Source organism: Polyodon spathula, chromosome 48 (assembly GCF_017654505.1).
Source record: "Polyodon spathula isolate WHYD16114869_AA chromosome 48, ASM1765450v1, whole genome shotgun sequence".
Classification (NCBI taxonomy): domain Eukaryota; kingdom Metazoa; phylum Chordata; class Actinopteri; order Acipenseriformes; family Polyodontidae; genus Polyodon; species Polyodon spathula.
In genome coordinates, this window is record NC_054581.1 from 1313528 (window position 1) to 1330473 (window position 16946).

The window sequence follows — 16946 nt, forward strand, 5'->3', positions numbered from 1 at the left end:
TTTCAGCATGTTAGGTTTGCACGGTATTCATGGAAACTATATGCTGAAACGTAAAAGACAACAACCGAGTTTTCCCTGAAGCAAACTCCCGCACCCTGCTAACAGTGAAACCTGCTTCACCAGGCCAGCGACTTCAACATGAAAGAAAGCGAGGCAGACAGAATACAAGCCATTGCATAAGCAGAAGACACTCCCTCCCCCCGTCCCCGTCCCCCTCCCCCGGGCAGAGATTTCTCAGAAACGGATCTGTCATCGTATTTACATAAAACATGTGACTTTCATATGACCGATCAAACCAAACTAAAGGGGGGGTAGATTTCATATTGGACCCCCCACCTAAAAAAACAAACGCAACGTTGGGTATGGGTTCCCAGACGCGCCTGTGTTCTTCTTGCGCGCACCAGCAGCACCGGTGTCTAAACGCGCCCCCCCGTCCCCCCCAGCCCGGGTTTGGCTGTCTTCCTCCCAGCTTGTGTTGATGGTCCAAGCCACCGCCTGGCTTCCCAGAATTGGGTGCCAGGCTTCACGGAATTTTGTTTCCTTGAACGCCGCGGACGGAGCTGTTTCTAGGAAAGTCCGGCGCACTGTCAGGTGACTATCTCTTGTGTGTGTGCAAAACCTCCTGAGCGCACTGCTGTCTGCAAGCAAGGACTGCTAACAGCTACATTTTATGTTATTTTACAGCTGTATTACTTGTATATATGCGTAATATCATTATAGAAATGTATAAGTTGACTGTTTATTTGCTTGTTACAATGTATTTCATTTATTAATGCGAAATCTTGTCATTTTAAATATGATGCACTGTACGTGCTTTCTACTTATGAAGCGATATAAGGAACCTAAAATATGAATTATAATTAATATCCTGTCAAGATAATTATTTGCCTGTAAACTGTACTATTACAGAAAGTGTCTTTTTTGTAATGGATTACCGATAGGTAACGTAGCATTTGTAAAAAAGTCATACTACTATTATAATTATTCAACCGGATCTCGTTTATTATTATTATTATTATTATTATTATTATTATTATTATTATTATTAGGTTATTCGTGTTTTTATTAAGGGTACTATTATGATCAACCATATGAAATTAGTTTTGGCCGCTTCAAAAACTTTCAAATCCAAGACGTGCTGAGAACGAAGCTCTACAGCCCCGTCGCTCCTGTGGGTCTGTCAGCGGCGCCTTTGTTTTACGTTAGATTGCATAGTGCGCACTTTGTCTGTCTCTATCCACAGAATAAGGTAAAAATACAGAAGTAGGCTCCTTTTTTAAATTATTTTTTTTAAGAGGAAATGAATGAATACTTGTCTCCGTGTATATCGATCGATCTCTCAACCTTTCTATATGAATTCAGCCTTGGCCACGTTTAGCTGCTCAGTATGAATGGGGAAGTCTTCCTTTTTCTGTCTCTTCCTCTTCTCTTTGAAACAATGCTTTCTCCTTCCCTGTTTCTCTCTCTCTCTCTCTCTCTCTCTCTCTCTCTCTCTCTCTCTCTCTCTCTCTCTCTCTCTCTCTACTTCTCTACCTCCACTCTGTCACTTTTTCTACTCTTCTCTTTCTCCCTCTCTCTCTCTCTCTCTCTCTCCCCCTCTCCTGCTCTGTCCCTTCCTCCCCCTGTCTGGGATGCTTTCAGGCTGGTTTGGGAAAGTGCCTGTCCTAATTTGCATTGGCTCCTATAAATGCTTTTCTGGGTGTCTGCCAAGGAGGCCAGTTCCACATAGCCTTATCAAAGACTGGCATTTGCATAGAGATAAATGTACACAGCAGTCCAGTATCTGTTCATTAGCCATTGAGCAAAGTTCCACCCAGCGCTTTCTTTCTTTCTTTCTTTCTTTCTGTACCTCCTCAGCTCTAACCACTAGAGCCACACTGCTTCCCTCCCTCCCAGTCCCTCCTCAGCTCCGCTAGAGCCACACTGCTTCCCTCCCTCCCAGTCCCTCCTCAGCTCCACTAGAGCCACACTGCCTCCCTCCCTCCCAGTCCCTCCTCAGCTCCACTAGAGCCACACTGCCTCCCTCCCTCCCAGTCCCTCCTCAGCTCCACTAGAGCCACACTGCTTCCCTCCCTCCCAGTCCCTCCTCAGCTCCACTAGAGCCACACTGCTTCCCTCCCTCCCAGTCCCTCCTCAGCTCCACTAGAGCCACACTGCTTCCCTCCCTCCCAGTCCCTCCTCAGCTCCACTAGAGCCACACTGCTTCCCTCTCCAGTCCCTCCTCAGCTCCACTAGAGCCACACTGCTTCCCTCCCTCCCAGTCCCTCCTCAGCTCCACTAGAGCCACACTGCTTCCCTCCCTCCCAGTCCCTCCTCAGCTCCACTAGAGCCACGCTGCTTCCCTCCCTCCCAGTCCCTCCTCAGCTCCACTAGATCCACACTGCTTCCCTCCCTCCCAGTCCCTCCTCAGCTCTAACCACTAGAGCCACACTGCTTCCCTCCCTCCCAGTCCCTCCTCAGTTCTAACCACTAGAGCCACACTGTTTCCCTCCCTCCCAGACTTTTCTGTGTGTTCTTCGTCTGCTTTCAGAACCCTATCCCTCCCTCCCTATGTGACGTCTAGCCCTGACTCAGTGACACGCAAATAAAAGCCGAACAGAGACCCCTCTTCCTTCCTGCTGGCTTCCCGGTGTTGCTGCTCCATCACAAAGCCCGGGAATCAATAAGGAGTTGGCAGGGCTGCTTCAAAACACCGCTCCGCTGTGCAGACACAGGCTTCCTGTTTGCTCACACAGCGACCACGCTGCCCGGCATCCGAAACCTACACTCGTTCTGCTGCACCCAGTCCAGGGGATCACAGCTATTGAGGGTCATCACTGACCAGGTACCAAAGCAATCCGGCCTCTGGTCAATCTGAACTGACCACACTTCTCATCACAGCACGAATACCTCTCATAGTCTTGTATCTTGGGGGGGGGGGGGGGGGTCACAATTTCCGGTTCGGAAAATGATCTGGAGCCAGGATGTTAAATAAAGCGTTCCTCCCTTCTAGCTGCATGAGCAACTCTTATTAGTTGCCCTGCAGACTGAGAAATGTGATTTGTTAATTCAAACTCCTGGCACCTGAACCAGGGCAGTTATGAACCCCAGGACTGGGTGGAGCAGCAGCAGCAGCAGGGCTAGTGTGAGTTTGTAACCCTGCTCAAACTCCTGGCTCCTGATCATTTCAATATTAATAATAATAACAGACTTCATTGAGGGGAGCTCTGAACCCCAGGACTGGGTGCAGCAGCAGCAGCAGGGCTAGTGTGAGTTTGTAACCCTGCTCAAACTCCTGGCTCCTGATCATTTCAATATTAATAATAATAGACTTCATTGAGGGGAGCTCTGAACCCCAGGACTGGGTGCAGCAGCAGCAGGGCTAGTGTGAGTTTGTAACCCTGCTCAAACTCCTGGCTCCTGATCATTGCAATATTAATAATAATAACAGACTTCATTGAGGGGAGCTCTGAACCCCAGGACTGGGTGCAGCAGCAGCAGGGCTAGTGTGAGTTTGTAACCCTGCTCAAACTCCTGGCTCCTGATCATTGCAATATTAATAATAATAACAGACTTCATTGAGGGGAGCTCTGAACCCCAGGACTGGGTGCAGCAGCAGCAGGGCTAGTGTGAGTTTGTAACCCTGCTCAAACTCCTGGCTCCTGATCATTGCAATATTAATAATAACTAGACTTCATTGAGGGGAGCTCTGAACCCCAGGACTGGGTGCAGCAGCAGCAGGGCTAGTGTGAGTTTGTAACCCTGCTCAAACTCCTGGCTCCTGATCATTGCAATATTAATAATAATAACAGACTTCATTGAGGGATCATTTCAATATTAATAATAATAACAGACTTCATTGAGGGGAGCTCTGAGCCCCAGGACTGGGTGCAGCAGCAGCAGGGCTAGTGTGAGTTTGTAACCCTGCTCAAACTCCTGGCTCCTGATCATTGCAATATTAATAATAATATCAGACTTCACTGATGGGAAGATGTAATGATTCAGTAAATGGTTATTGATGATGACGACGCATTGGTTATTTCCACTTGTGATCTATAACAATGTGTTCCCGTTACAGATCATTTGGGAAGGGTATAGCATACTCTGGTTCCATTCTACCAATGGTGCCCCATTGGTGCTTCTCTATACTTGTGCTACCATTGCCCCTTGGTATAATACAGAATCCTTGCAGTGCCACTGTCTAGCTGCACTGCCATGGAAAATCCTCAGTGTGATACAGTGCCAATGCCTTGGTTGGAAGGGATTCTGTGTCCTGCTGTCAGGTCAGGTGTTCAGACTCTTGGCTTGCGTTCTGTTTTCAGATCCCTGATTTTTCTTGGCCGGGTTTATTTCCTGGCGTGAGCGAAGCGCCGGGATATTTTTCGAAAGAAAAACACGAACGCTTTCCTGCCATTACTAAAAATACAGGCCGTTTCCCCTGGCGTTCCTGGCTGCTTCCTGTCCCTACAGGGGCCCGAAACAGGAAGCCAGCGTTCTGGAACCGTCTCGCTCTTCCCGTGCGACGTTATAAAGGGTCCCTCCCTGGCCGGGGAGCGGGGAGAAGGCAGAGGGACGGACGGTCGAGGCAGGCACTCGATCCCACAGTCCGTGGGAATAATATTCCTAAGCGCTGGTTCGCTCCATCCTGGAAAAAAAAAATTGAAAAAAAAAAAAAATTAAATTGTCATCCCTGCAGGTCAGGGTAAGTGAGTTTATAATTTATTTATTGATCTGTTTATTTATTTATTAAATTCAGACATTGTTTTTGGAATACAACTAGTACCCTGTCTAAAGGAGTTATCAGTTCTGAATGAGAGAACTGAATGTATTTAGCCTGGAACAAAGAAAATCTAATCTTGATTGACGTTGTTAAAATTTTAAAATAAGTTGACAGACATAACCTGAACTAGTAGGGTACAGTGCAGCACAGAAACCAGGACCAGAGGACACAGCTAGAAAGTGGAGGTAGACTCAGGACAGAGGGAAGGAGACCCTTCTTCACACAGAGAGTGGTGAGGGGATGGAATGGGTTACCTAGTCATGTTGCTGAAGGAGACTCTTCTTCACACAGAGAGTGGTGAGGGGATGGAATGGGTTACCTAGTCATGTTGCTGAAGGAGACTCTTCTTCACACAGAGAGTGGGGAGGGGATGGAATGGGTTACCTAGTCATGTTGCTGAAGGAGACTCTTCTTCACACAGAGAGTGGTGAGGGGATGGAATGGGTTACCTAGTCATGTTGTTGAAGGAGACTCTTCTTCACACAGAGAGTGGTGAGGGGGTGGAATGGGTTGCCTAGTCATGTTGCTGAAGGAGACTCTTCTTCACACAGAGAGTGGTGAGGGGATGGAATGGGTTACCTAGTCATGTTGCTGAAGGAGACTCTTCTTCACACAGAGAGTGGTGAGGGGATGGAATGGGTTACCTAGTCATGTTGCTGAAGGAGACTCTTCTTCACACAGAGAGTGGTGAGGGGATGGAATGGGTTACCTAGTCATGTTGTTGAAGGAGACTCTTCTTCACACAGAGAGTGGTGAGGGGGTGGAATGGGTTGCCTAGTCATGTTGTTGAAGGAGACTCTTCTTCACACAGAGAGTGGTGAGGGGATGGAATGGGTTCCCTAGTCATGTTGCTGAAGGAGACTCTTCTTCACACAGAGAGTGGTGAGGGGATGGAATGGGTTCCCTAGTCATGTTGTTGAAGGAGACTCTTCTTCACACAGAGAGTGGTGAGGGGATGGAATGGGTTCCCTAGTCATGTTGCTGATGCTGAATCACTGGGATCCTTTAAGACCCGAATTGACAAAGTTCTGAGATCAATCAGCTGCTCGGAACCGGACCAGCGCTGACGGGCTGAACTGCTTCCTCTCATTCATAAATGCCCTAAATAATTCACTGTTTTAATCCTGTAGAACAGGGCTTCTCAAACCCGGTCCTGGGGACCCCCTGCGTCTGCTGGTTTTCATTTCAAACCGAGCTCTCAGTTACTGAACTAGATTCTTCATTGAACTGATTGTTTGCTTAATTAGGCCTTTTTACTTGCTTTCAGCTCTTAAACAGCTGCAGATTTCAAGCTAGCTGTAACATTTTATAAGTAACTTGAACTCTACAACCATTTAAGAGCTGAAAACAAGTAAAACCAGAGGAGGTACTGCTAGGCTTTTGATGCCGTGGTAACCACACTCGCTTCTATTGAAATGTGTTAATGTGTTTGTGATTTGCTGCCTAGTTAACGATTTATCAAACTGCCGCGGCTTTCTGTTTAAACCCACAGGCATCGTGGTGCCGAGTCTGCTGGTCCATTGAGATTCGCCTGTATTGCACATTGTCGCTGAATTGATTCTAAAGCAAAGTGGAGGTCGTTCATCTTTGCGTTGAACTCTTGGTTCGTTTCTTATCTGACAGGCGATTCTGTATTCTTACACAGAACGCTCTACCCGTCTCGCCTGCACGTGGCATTCGATCTGCTCAATTTCCACAAACAAGGCTGTCAGTTTTGCATGGCATGTTTCTGAAGAGTCAATATTTCTTTTCTGTGTTTGCGAGTTATCGTTTCCAAATCTATGTATGTATGTATTGCTGCTATCTGCCCTTGATATTTAAGGGCGCTGCAGTAAGAGACTCTTGGTGGGTGGCATGGAACACCTTCGTTATGAAAATTACCTCGTTAGCAAGGCTGGGTATTCACACTGGCACATTTCTGACTGCAATGATGCAATCAGTTTGACCTCAATTTTGTTTCTACCGTTGGCGAAGACTCTGGACTGTCTCTCATGGTTATTATTATTAATAATAATAATAATAAATAATAATAATAATAATAATAATAATAATAATAACACAGAAGAGGTATTTTGAAGACTCCTGGACTGTCTCTCACTGTCTTTTGGTCGCTATGAAGGTATGGATTGTGAGCTGGCCTTGTCTCACGGATGTGTTGGTAGCCCCGCCTACTCCAGCGCTGTCATCACAGGAAGGAACCACAACTCTAGGTGAGAGAGCGACTTCCTGTCTGAGGGCTGAGCCGCCATTCATTGCCTCCCGCCCTTTCATAGCCTGAGAAACCCCCCGGTACTCGTCCTGAACTGTATACAACACATGCTGTTCCCACAGTCTGCCATGCAGTGCCATGCTTTACCACACCTCTCTGTGCTTTACCATGCTTTCCTATGCTTTACCAGACCTCTCAGTGCTTTACAATGCTTCCCTATGCTTTACCAGACCTCTCTGTGCTTTACAATGCTTCCCTATGCTTTACCAGACCTCTCTGTGCTTTACAATGCTTCCCTGTGCTTTACCAGACCTCTCTGTGCTTTACAATGCTTCCCTGTGCTTTACCAGTCCTCTCTGTGCTTTACAATGCTTCCCTATGCTTTACCAGACCTCTCTGTGCTTTACAATGCTTCCCTGTGCTTTACCAGACCTCTCTGTGCTTTACAATGCTTCCCTATGTCTTTCTTTCAATTTCAATTCAGTGACAATTTGACAGCCTTGCCTTTGTCAACATCATCCATGAAGAGAAAGACTTCTAGTTGAAACGTTTCTCAGTGAATTTTATGATTTTATATATATTATTATTATTATTTTTTTTTTTTTTTACTTAAAACACCACCATTGAGAATTGTTATAGTTCCGGTTCATTTTCAGTTTAAAATAAGCTTTTATTTCAGGCATTGCTTTCCTGTGCATCTTTTTGTCTTTACAAATTCTGCTGTAGGAATGAATATGACCATGCATTTGAAACGACACAGAGGAATATTTCTAGCTACTAACCATCTCTCTCTCTCTGCTCTCTCTCTCTCTCTGTCTCTCTCTCACTATCTCTCTGTCTTTCTCTCGATATCTCTCTCTCTCGCTCTCTCTCTGTCTCTCTCTCTGCTCTCTCTCTCTCTCTCTCTCTCTCTCTCTCTCTCTCTCTCTCTCTCTCTCTCTCTCTCTCTCTCTCTCTCTCTCTCTCTCTCTCTCAGATTCGTCATGGGTTCGTCCTGCCCTGCAGGGGCGGAGGGATACGGGAAGGAGTTCCATGTCAGCGCGAGCATAGTGCCGGCAGAGGGATACGTGAAGGAGTTCACCCGACACTCGAGCGCCGTGCTTAGGAACCTGAACGAATTGCGACTCCGCGAGATCCTGACCGACGCCACGCTGCTGGTGCGGGGAGCGAGACTGCGCGCCCACCGGGCCGTGCTCATCGCCTGCAGGTACAGAGCCTGGCGAGACTGCGCGCTCACCGGGCCGAGCTCATCACCTGCAGGTACAGAGCCTGCCCAGAATCACTGTACCAGCCAGCCCAGAATCACTGTACCAGTCAGCCCAGAATCACTGTACCAGCCAGCCCAGAATCACTGTACCAGTCAGCCCAGAACCACTGTACCAGCCAGCCCAGAATATCATTGAACCAGCCAGCCCAGAATCACTGCACCAGCCCAGCCAGCCATTTTGAATTTAGTATGTTGTGCTTTGTTAATACACAATACTTAAAGTTGCTGCGGCTATCCTGTGTGCCCCTGACTCCCTCTCTCTCCGCCTCCCCCTAGTGGCTTCTTCTACTCCCTGTTCTCTCGCTGTGGCCCCGGGGCCCTGGGTGTCCTCTCTTTGCCGGAGCCCCTGGACCCCGAGGGGGTGTCCCTGCTGCTGGACTTCATGTACTCGTCCCGCCTGCCCCTGTCCCCGCGCAGCGTGGGCGGGGTGCTCGCTGCCGCCACCTACCTCCAGATGGAGCATGTCGCAGACGCCTGCCGCTCCTTCATCCAGGGCAGGTACGCCTCCTGCACAAACAGAGCCTGCATGTTGTCTAGCACCTGCATTACAACTACAGCTACGGACAAAAAAAAGTTTTGCATCGCCCTAAGTATATTATTATATGTTGGATTTGCTTTATAGTGGCAATGAGAACCGCTTTGAACACATGCAGATAGCAACTGATGTCCAGATTTTGTTTTCTGCAGTGGGGAGCGAGCAACCTTTCACCCCGGACCAGGCGTGGATTTCCCCTCTGCTGGGGTCTCTCTACCGCCCCCTGCAGTCCTGCTGAGCGGAGGAGTGCTCCCCCTGATCCCTGCTCTCACCCCGCAGCCTGGCAGTGCTGGAGCTGTACCTGTCAATGTGCTCCGCGCTCCGGTAGCACGCACGGCTGTCTCCATACCACACGGGGGCGCTGTCCAGGACTCCCACAGATCGCAGGGAGAAATGACCAGGTGAGAAGGGCTCAGGGAGATGACTGATGGAATAGAGACTTCATCAGCGTTCTTGAAACTAAACTGAGTCAAGCAGAGCAGCGTTTGGGCTCTACAGCCTTCTTCAGTGTTACTGAAACTAAACTGAGTCAAGCAGCCCAGCGTTTGGGCTCTAGTGCCTTCATCAGTGTTACTGAAACTAAACTGAGTCAAGCAGAGCAGCGTTTGGGCTCTAGTGCCTTCATCAGTGTTACTGAAACTAAACTGAGTCAAGCAGACCAGCGTTTGGGTTCTAGTGCCTTCATCAGTGTTATTGAAACTAAACTGAGTCAAGCAGAGCAGCGTTTGGGCTCTAGTGCCTTCATCAGTGTTACTGAAACTAAACTGAGTCAAGCAGAGCAGCGTTTGGGCTCTAGTGCCTTCATCAGTGTTACTGAAACTAAACTGAGTCAAGCAGAGCAGCGTTTGGGCTCTAGTGCCTTCATCAGTGTTACTGAAACTAAACTGAGTCAAGCAGACCAGCGTTTGGGCTCTAGTGCCTTCATCAGTGTTACTGAAACTAAACTGAGTCAAGCAGACCAGCGTTTGGGCTCTAGTGCCTTGCTGAGTTAACTTCATCGCTGTTAATAATCTGTCCAGCGTCTCTTTTGTGACTCACTCACCTCCTCTCCCCCCCCCCCAGCTTCGGATTCTGTAGCCTGGGGCTAGATTTGGAGGCTGACCCACCGGGAGCAGCTCAGGATGGGGTGAAGATGGAGGTGGATGAGAAGGGCCAGGGGCAGCTTTCGATGGCAAGGCAGCGCGCTGTGTCCCCCCTCCCTACCCCAGACAGCCCCTCCCGCTCCAGCTGTCACCCCAACTCCCCCTCGGAGGCCAGCGGCTGCGGGAACCAGCCGCCCCACGACCCCACAAGCACTGTGAGTCCGACAGCCTTCTGTAACTGTGTAGAAACAAATAATAATATATACAGCTCTGGCCAAAAGTGTTGCACCCCCACTATAGAATTAACTAATCCTGCTTCATAATGTCGAATGAAACCTGCTAAATAATGTTATGTTAACATATTGAATTACATACATAATTCTAGGTGATACAGTCATTGTGAGCAGGGTTAGCTGTATAGTCCAGTCACAGTGAGCAGGGTTAGCTGTATAGTGCAGCAGTATTAATATGTTAAACCCTCCTTGCTTCCCCTTGGATAGACTGTCACTGAGCCCAGTCTGAATCGAGACCCTAAGGCTTGCAATTGGAAGAAGTACAAATACATTGTCCTGAACCCGCTGTGCAGAAGAGCTTCCATAAAAGGAGAGGAAGGGGAGGGGCTGGAGGAGGGGCCAGAACCCTGCAACCACACCCCCACTGACATGGACAGGAGGGGCTCCCCTGCCAGCCCCGCCCAGGAGGCGGAGCATGAGGCAGAGAGGGGCCAATCGAACAGGTGAGTGGACCAACTGGCATTTGTGAAGTACAAAAAACCACTAAAGCCACACTGCTTCCCTCCCTCCCCGCCAGTCCCTCCTCAGCTCCACTAGAGCCACACTGCTTCCCTCCCTCCCAGTCCCTCCTCAGCTCCACTAGAGCCACACTGCTTCCCTCCCTCCCAGTCCCTCCTCAGCTCCACTAGAGCCACACTGCTTCCCTCCCTCCCAGTCCCTCCTCAGCTCCACTAGAGCCACACTGCTTCCCTCCCTTCCAGTCCCTCCTCAGCTCCACTAGAGCCACACTGCTTCCCTCTCTCCCAGTCCCTCCTCAGCTCCACTAGAACAACTCTGCCTCCCTGGTTGATGTGAGTCTCTCTCTCTCTCTCTCTCTCTCTCTCTCTCTCTCTCTCTCTCTCTCTCTCTCTCTCTCTCTCTCTCTCAGGTGCTTTCACTGTCAGGTCTGTCAGCAGAGTTTTCAGCAGGTCTCTGAACTCTGTCATCACATCCTGGTCACGCATCCCGGTGAAGACCTCCCACAATTCCCCTCTCCTGTTCTAGACTGCGCTGCAGGTAACCAGCATCCTTCTGAGGTCACTTCCTTCAGTTCAGTCCCTCAATTTAAATATTGTAAAGCACAGAGAGGTCTGGTAAAGCATAGGGAAGCATTGTAAAGCACAGAGAGGTCTGGTAAAGCATAGGGAAGCATTGTAAAGCACAGAGAGGTCTGGTAAAACATAGGGAAGCAATGTAAAGCACAGAGAGGTCTGGTAAAGCATAGGGAAGCATTGTAAAGCACAGAGAGGTCTGGTAAAGCACAGGGAAGCATTGCAAAGCACAGAGAGGTCTGGTAAAGCATAGGGAAGCATTGTAAAGCACAGAGAGGTCTGGTAAAGCATAGGGAAGCATTGTAAAGCACAGAGAGGTCTGGTAAAGCATAGGGAAGCATTGTAAAGCACAGAGAAGTCTGGTAAAGCATATTTAAACCATGGTAAACTATGGTTTTAGTTACTATGGCAAAATTACAATGGGAAACTTTTATAAGGGGTTGATTCAACAAGTCCCATCTAGCGAGCCATGAATCCTTTTGCATTATTGACAATAGTAGGTGCCCTTTACATGGGTCTGGAGCGAATATCCAACCAGTGTTAGATAACCCTCACTTTAACACAGCCTATAAAAAAAAAAAGAAAATTAAACTTTCTCTCGTGCCCCGCCCAGTGGGAGGAGCCTATACCTGCTCGCTGTGTCAGCGCCACCTCACCAAGGAGGAAGTCCAGCAGCACCACTTCCTGCGTCGCCGCGGCGACGGAGACTGCGACCACGATCCCAGCCAAACCGTCAAGTGTGACAGCTGCTGCTCGGAGTACCGTTACCGCGGCAACCTGACCAGCAACAAGCCCGCCCGCAGAGGTAATTACAAATCATAAATCAGCCAATCACAGTGAAGTATTTGCCAGAATTCCGGTACTGACCACGGCTGCACCACGACACAGCACCTGAGTCCGACATTGATATTTCGGGACTAAACCATTTCACGACCAGGGGCGGGGGTAATAAAAGTGACATTTAACCAAAAATAAAGTAAAAAATCATTTTAAAGCTGTTCCTGAGCTCAGTCGTCATTTGCGCGGTCTATAATGCGTTGACCCGTCTTGTGTAGGGTGTATCTTATTGTATCGGAGATGTCGTTTCAATCTCTCACACCCCCCTCTCTCAGGTGAGAAGCCCTATCGCTGCAGCGTGTGTGGGGCGCAGTTCAACCGTCCCGCCAACCTCAAGACTCACTGCCGAATCCACTCTGGAGAAAAGCCCTACCCCTGCGAGGCCTGCGGGGCACGCTTCGTACAGGTAGGGGGCACCAGAGCACTGCAGGGAAGGGGCTGGGGGGAGGACGTGCAGGGAGGCCTTCGAACAAGGTAAACAGAGTGGGCTCTGTAGGCAGGAGTGTGGATCGAGGGCGGTTCTGATGAGGGGGTGTTTAGTTTCTGCTCCCTGGTGTCCTCTCTGTGTATAACTGCTCTCTCTCTCTCTCTCGCTCTCTCTCTCTCTCTCTCTCTCTCTCTCTCTCTCTCTCTCTCTCTCAGGTGGCTCACCTGCGTGCTCACGTTCTCATCCACACCGGAGAGAAGCCGTACCCGTGTGAGACGTGCGGCACCCGATTCCGACACCTGCAGACGCTCAAGAGCCACGTGCGCATCCACACGGGGGAGAAGCCGTACCACGTGAGTGCCAAACACGCTTAACACGGCCGTGTGAGCGCCCGAGACGCAGAGCAGCGCTGCCGTTGTGTTCCATTGCAAGTTCCAGTTGCACTCACCCTGCAGTGCTTGCAATTCTGGCTACAGTTACCCTGAAAGGGTACCGCGTGGGCCTCCTCAGAACTACATTTCCCATCATCCTCCTGCTCACATATGGAACTGAGATGTGTGTACCGGTGAGCAGGGGGACGATGGGAAATGTAGTTCTGAAAGGTCCAATATGGTTACATGGGAAGCCATCTTGAGTGAGGGAATGCAATTTAAAAGTTTCAAAAAGTGGTCAAAATGTAAAAAAAAACAAAAAAAAACACACACCTTACGTAAACAGTTGTAGTAACACATGGGAACACGTAACACAATACAATAAAACAGCCCTAACGTACCCTTTAAAATGTACCCACATTAACCCTGTTTATTATAAATACCCAAGCAGTGATCACGGGCACAAGTGGGGTGATGTGGCATCATTACAATTACAAACGCGATTCACCTACAGCGCACGGTGCCCGTGGCGGCTGACCCCAGCTCTGCTCCTCACTCCTCTCTTCCCTCTCCTGTTCCGCAGTGCGAGAAGTGCGACCTTCACTTCAGACACAAGAGTCAGCTAAGACTGCACTTGAGACAGAAGCACGGAGCGGTCACCAACACCAAGATCCGGTACAAGGTTCTGTCGGACCCCTATAGAGCGCCCGTCAGCTCCTGCTAGACCCCCTTCCTCTGCGCCCACGCACCCCGTCAGATTGGCTCCGCAGCATGGAGAGCCGACCCAAAGACTGGGCCCACGTCAGCTCCGGCCTAAGGTTTTGCATCCCCTGGAATTTTAGGATCGAGACATAATTTAAAAAAAAAAAACAACTATGTGAACACAATTTCGATCTTTTATTTAACATCATACAATCAAACGAAACTACAAAGCGATCTCGCAAACAAGTCTGCCGGAAGCCATCATAGTATTTCATGTTAGATTTTCGAAATGTCGCCTGTTTCAATTAGTAAACTAAGAACTAACGTGTAATTGAGTATGTTGAATAGTATTCCGCAGGTTTCGTTTCGGCATCACGAAGCTAAATGTGTTCACTCTATAAGGGGGTGCAAAACGTTTGTCCAGAGTTTATTTCAGTTTATTCCAGCATAAGACTTTGTCACTGAATTTACAGAGTCTCTTTGAGTGTTTCTGAATTTCGCACGGTTGACTGTTCAGCAGCTCTGGAGGAATCCAAAGTGAATGCTGAGGAAAAGCCGAAGAATGCATTTGGAATGCAAAACAGAATCAACGGGATTCATGTTTTTGAATTTGCTTGGAAAAAAAAAAAAAAAAAGATTATTTAGTTGTGTAGATATGAAAAATAGATATTTTTAGTACAGGTATTTTTAATAGCTGGGTTTTGGATAGTGGGATGATTTTGAGATATTTTTAGCAAGGAGCGAGGGGGAGGGGTCGATGGGGCGTGACATCACACTCCGCAGGCGGAGTCAACCCCATACCCAGCCCTTAACCCCGCCCCCCACACTGGAACAGCCCAATGGGCTTAAATAGAGCCCTCGCAAAACACATGTTGCTTGCTTAACAAATAGCAGTGCAGACCTCATCTAAATAGAGTGTCTGGATCCATCTGTAAAGATTTAGACAGGGACACACAACCTGCGGCATAGAGTCTCACTATCCCTCGAACAAGGCTAGCCAAATAACCTGGTGTAAACGAATATCGGTCCCCCCGAATATTGGTTCCCACCAGCGAACTTCTGTTCCCCCCTGCATGCATGTTAATTAATTCTCCTATTGCGATGTTAGTTCTGCAGGTTCTGGTGAATGGGAGCTGTGTTTGCAGACTGTTCTCATGGATTATTGTAGGTGAGACTGGACCTGTCAGAGGGGACTGGATGGGGCAGGGGTAGGGTTAGGGTTAGGGGTAGGGAAAGAGGTCTTAAATTAAGGTTTTAGTTGAAAGTGCATGGATATATACTTGCACGCAAAAACCGGTGACTTTTGTTACAAAAAATAAAGGGGTACAAATATTCAGAAGGGGAACCAACATCCCTGAATATTGGTGCCTGAGGGAAGAAATATTCTGTGACACTTAAACAAGAATTCTGATACAAATTTCCATCATATTTGTAGACCGAACTCCTAGTAATACCTCCGAGAGGTCACACATTGCTCTCATTTCTACACAGTCGAAGACGATAGACTCTTAATTGAGCTGATCATTAGCTTAATTAGACCTTTTAAATTGTTCTCAGCTCCTAAAAAGTCACAGAGTTCAAGTTACTTATAAAATGTTATTGCTAGCTTGAACGCTGCACTGTTCACCTTTTAAAAAGCACAGGTGACCGATGTGCCTAGGTCAGGGCTATTGCATTGATTGCAATGGAGCTGCATTGTAGCAGACAGTCTATTGCACTGAACACAGTTTAGTAATTAACAGCACTGCTGTAAACAGTATATTTGTATGTAATGTTATAATGTTTATATCATGTCTTATCAGTCTTGAAGCAGAATGACAGGGAGCTGTGAGTAACTCATTGCCTCCTCTTTAAATATTATAAGACGCTGTTGATGCTTTGAGAGCAGTTAACTGCAGTATCTATATAACAGAGTATTGAAAAAAATTTAATTAAATTATTTTGCTGGCCAAAGATATCTGCTAAGAAAAACCAAATTTGTGTATGTATGCTATAACACCTGTTGCGACAAAGATAGATTTGAAATGTCTGCTAATGGACTGGTTTAGAGAAAGTTCTACGTTTTTTTTGTTCCTTATTGCCTCAGCAGTGTTTCCTGGGTCAGGTTACTGGCTGGAAGCGTGTCAGTCAGTAGGGGAAGCAGCTGATTGGTTCATGACAGGAAGTGCAACATTATCTGAAAACGGGGCTTGCAAATAGATTTCTTTAACCAAGCACCACCAGATGCTTACACAACAGCTGTATAACAGGTCAATTATATGCCATTATTTTGTTAGACACCCCCAGCTTTTCATATAGGGGGGTGTTAGTGGTGTATTTGTGTATTTTGGAAGCGCCTTGTGTTGATTTGTTTCATACAGCGATCGCTTCTAGTTTTGGAACTTAAACAAAGCGATTCCTTCTTTTGCCAGTCTCTCTGATTCCAAACTGGTGTCTGCTGGTTCCCAGTTCCTCAGCGTTACTGGGGCTTAGACAGAAGCGGAGCGCCTGTGCAGGAGTTGTCTGTTTTGTAAAAAAAATATATTTTAATTTTTAAGTGGTTCCCATGCATAGGAACAATGTTACTCCCAGTGTAGAATGGCTGTGTGAGGCAATCATTCTTCATTTTAACCCAAATCACATCTCTGCAATGTTGACCAAATTCAGTGTGGTGTTGTTTTGCACAGCACGTTTGATCGAAGTGATAAACGATGTCGTTTCCATGGCAGCGACGTTCCCTTTATTTCGATTGTATTGTAATGTCCGGGTTATTTGCAAAGCTGGCTTTGTTGTCTGTTACTGTCCCCTTTGTCTGCTTGTTCAATAAAGCTCTGATATCTTCTCAACATTTGTGAGTATATTTTTTTGCTTTCACGCCATCTAGTGGACAAGTTTTGTATTACTGGCAATACACTGCTTCTCTAAAGACATTGGCATATTACACAAGTCTATATGGCTATATTACACTAGTCTATATTGTTATATTACACTAGTCTATATTGTTATATTACACCAGTCTATATTGCTATATTACACTAGTCTATATTGTTATATTACACTTGTCTATATTGTTATATTACACTAGTCTATATTGCTATATTACACTAGTCTATATTGTTATATTACACTAGTCTATATAGCTATGCTATATTACACTAGTCTATATTGTTATATTACACTAGTCTATATTGCTATATTACACTAGTCTATATTGTTATATTACACTAGTCTATATTGCTATATTACACTAGTCTATATTGTTATATTACACTAGTCTATATGGCTATATTACACTAGTCGATATTGTTATTTGGGCTCTAGTGCCTTCATCAGTGTTACTGAAACTAAACTGAGTCAAGCAGACCAGCGTTTGGGCTCTAGTGCCTTCATCAGTGTTATTGAAACTAAACTGAGTCAAGCAGACCAGCGTTTGGGCTCTAGTGCCTTCATCAGT

At 47.2% G+C, this 16946-nt stretch overlaps 1 protein-coding gene across 3 annotated transcripts; it reads left to right on the forward strand.

Annotated features, from left to right (window-relative positions):
* The first annotated feature begins 321 nt into the window (after positions 1-321).
* Positions 322-16338, forward strand: LOC121306494 (B-cell lymphoma 6 protein-like). 3 transcript variants are annotated; one of them, XM_041238228.1, is made up of 12 exons: positions 322-591; positions 6879-6969; positions 7945-8175; positions 8512-8733; positions 8923-9171; positions 9833-10067; positions 10353-10588; positions 11014-11141; positions 11790-11981; positions 12289-12419; positions 12656-12793; positions 13395-16338. In XM_041238228.1, exons 2-12 carry the CDS (start codon positions 6881-6883, stop codon positions 13533-13535), a joined length of 1992 nt encoding a protein of 663 aa, XP_041094162.1. In that variant the 5' UTR covers positions 322-591; positions 6879-6880; the 3' UTR covers positions 13536-16338. The 3 variants fall into 3 exon arrangements, with proteins under 3 accessions (XP_041094162.1, XP_041094161.1, XP_041094164.1); XM_041238227.1 differs by lacking the exon at positions 322-591 and adding an exon at positions 4459-4681; XM_041238230.1 differs by lacking the exon at positions 322-591 and adding an exon at positions 6108-6362.
* The last annotated feature ends 608 nt before the right edge of the window (positions 16339-16946 follow it).

What these genes read in the sequence shown, in the direction of transcription:
- LOC121306494 (XM_041238228.1), top strand. Translation starts at nt 6,881, where the DNA reads ATGGATTGTGAGCTGGCCTTGTCTCACGGATGTGTTGGTAGCCCCGCC. An exon ending in CCCACGACCCCACAAGCACT is followed by an intron (nt 10,068 to 10,352) that starts GTGAGTCCGACA and finishes CCCCTTGGATAG; the next exon opens with ACTGTCACTGAGCCCAGTCT. An exon ending in GAGAGGGGCCAATCGAACAG is followed by an intron (nt 10,589 to 11,013) that starts GTGAGTGGACCA and finishes TCTCTCTCTCAG; the next exon opens with GTGCTTTCACTGTCAGGTCT.